The sequence below is a fragment of the Penaeus vannamei genome, unplaced genomic scaffold, assembly GCF_042767895.1.
Source record: "Penaeus vannamei isolate JL-2024 unplaced genomic scaffold, ASM4276789v1 unanchor3320, whole genome shotgun sequence".
Lineage (NCBI taxonomy): Eukaryota > Metazoa > Arthropoda > Malacostraca > Decapoda > Penaeidae > Penaeus > Penaeus vannamei.
The window spans coordinates 184-2,500 of record NW_027216303.1 but is presented as its reverse complement, the minus strand read 5'-3'; the positions used below and the strand labels follow the sequence as shown (position 1 = coordinate 2,500).

At 29.3% G+C, this 2,317-nt stretch overlaps 1 protein-coding gene across 1 annotated transcript in view; it reads right to left on the bottom strand.

Moving 5' to 3' along the window:
- LOC138861239 (zinc finger protein OZF-like) overlaps positions 1 to 1,924 on the bottom strand; it is a 2,549-nt gene extending 625 nt beyond the window's left edge. Inside the window, exon 1 of the mRNA XM_070120159.1 lies at positions 1,919 to 1,924. Coding sequence (XP_069976260.1) covers positions 1,919 to 1,924 — 6 coding nt within the window. The remainder of the gene's footprint in view (positions 1 to 1,918) is intronic.
- Between the last annotated feature and the right edge of the window lie 393 nt (positions 1,925 to 2,317).

The following is a 2,317-nucleotide window of genomic DNA, read 5'->3' as shown; positions in this document are numbered from 1 at the left end:
TTTCATTATTGTCATTATTGATGGGGTTATCATCAAAATAATCCTAATTAGCAGAACTATTACAAAAATCATAATCATCATTTAAACTGGAAAAGGGGGTGTTTTCGACTCATCTCTCAAAAGGCTGTATTTCGCTAGATTTCGTCGGTATATCGACTTCTGGGATTTTTCTATTTTTAGCCTTTTTCTCATTATAGAGAGGCTTTATAATGATAATTATCATTATTATCGTCATTATTCATGGGGTTATCATCAAAATCATCCTAATTAGCAGAAGTATTGCTAAAATCATCATAATCATCATTTAAATTCGAAAAAAGGGGGTTCTCGACCCATCTCTCAGAAGGCTGTTTTTCGGTAGATTTCGCCGGTTTTTCGACTTTTGGGATTTTTCTACTTTTAGCCTTTTTCTCATAGATGGGCTTCATGATGATAATTATCATCATTATTGTCATTATCATCATCATTATTATCATTACTGTCTTTATCGCCCTAATTACCCTTAATATACTCATTATAATAAACATTATCTTAATTATTAATGTCATTTTCATCATTATCATTATTTTAATAATGATAATGACGATAATGATAATTCTAGAAATAATAATAACAATAATAATGATTATAATAGGAATAATAGCAGTGTTATAATTACTTTTATTATTATTTCTGTTATCTTAGTCGTTATTACTAGCGTTATTAGTAGGAAAATCATTAGAATATTGTTGATTAATGCTGTTATTGCAATTATTACGCAAATCATTATAATTATCATTTCATAATTATTATCATAATTATTGTCCTAATTACTCCCATAATTATCCTTATTATCGTCATTATTTATGGGGTTATTGTCAAAATTATCTTCATTAGCAGAATTATTGCTAAAATCCTCATAATCATCATTTAAACTCAAAAAAGGGGGGTTTTCGACTTATATCTCACCAGGCTGTATTTCGTTAGATTTCGCCAGTTTTCGACTTTTGGGATTTTTCTACTTTTAGCCTTTTCTTCATTATAGATGGGCTTTATAATGATAATTATCATCATTATTGTTATCATCATCATCATTATTATCATTACAGTCATTATCGCCCTAATTGAAATAATAACAACAATAATGATGATTATAATAAGAATAATAGCCATGTTATAATTACTTTTATTATCATTTCTGTTATCATTGTCGTTATTATTAGTGTTATTAGTAGAAAAGCCATTAGAATATTGTTGATTATTGCTATCATTGCAATTATTTCGCAAATCATCATTATAACTATCATTGTATAATTATTATCAGGATTATTGTCCTAATTACTCTCATAATTATCATTATTATCGTCATTATTGATGGGGTTATCATCAAAATCATCCTAATTAGCAGAATTATTGCTAAAATCATCATAATCATCATTTACACTCTAAAAAGGGGGGTTTTCGATTCATTTCTCACAACGATGTATTTCGCTAGATTTCGCCCGTTTTTCGACTTTTAGGATTTTTCTACTTTTAGTTCTTTTCTCATTATGGATGGGCTTTATAATGTTAATTGTCATCATTATTGTCAGTATCATCATCATTATTATCATTATTGTCATTATCGCCCTAATTACCCTTAATATAATCATTATAATAATCATTATCTTAACTATTAATGTACTTTTCATCATTATAATGATTTCAATAAAGATAATGAGAATAATGATAATTCTAGAAATAATAACAACAATAATAATGATTATGATAACAATAATTCCGGTGTTATAATTACTTTTACTGTTAATTCTGTTATCATTGTCGATATTATTAATATGTGTTATTAGTAGGAAAATCATTAGAATATTATTGATTATTGCTATTATTGTAATCATTATAATTATCATTGTATAATTATCATAATTATTGTCCTAATTACTCTCATAATTAGGCCAAATAACAGCAGACATGTCAGGTCACATCAGATCACATCACATCAGATCACATCACATCAGATCACATCACATCAGACGAGTCAGGTCACATCAGACAAGTCAGGTCACATCAGACAAGTCAGATCAGATCAGGCCACATCAATCAGATCACATCAGACGAGTCAGGTCAGATCACATCACATCAGATCAGATCACATCAAATCAGACGAGTCAGGTCACATCAGAACAGGTCAGATCAGGTCAGATCAGGTCAGATCACATAAGACGAGTGAGGTCACATCAGACAATTCAGATCAAATCACGTCAAACCAGGTCAGATCACATCAGATCACGTCACATCAGATCACGTCAGATCACATCAGATCACGTCAGATCAGATCAGA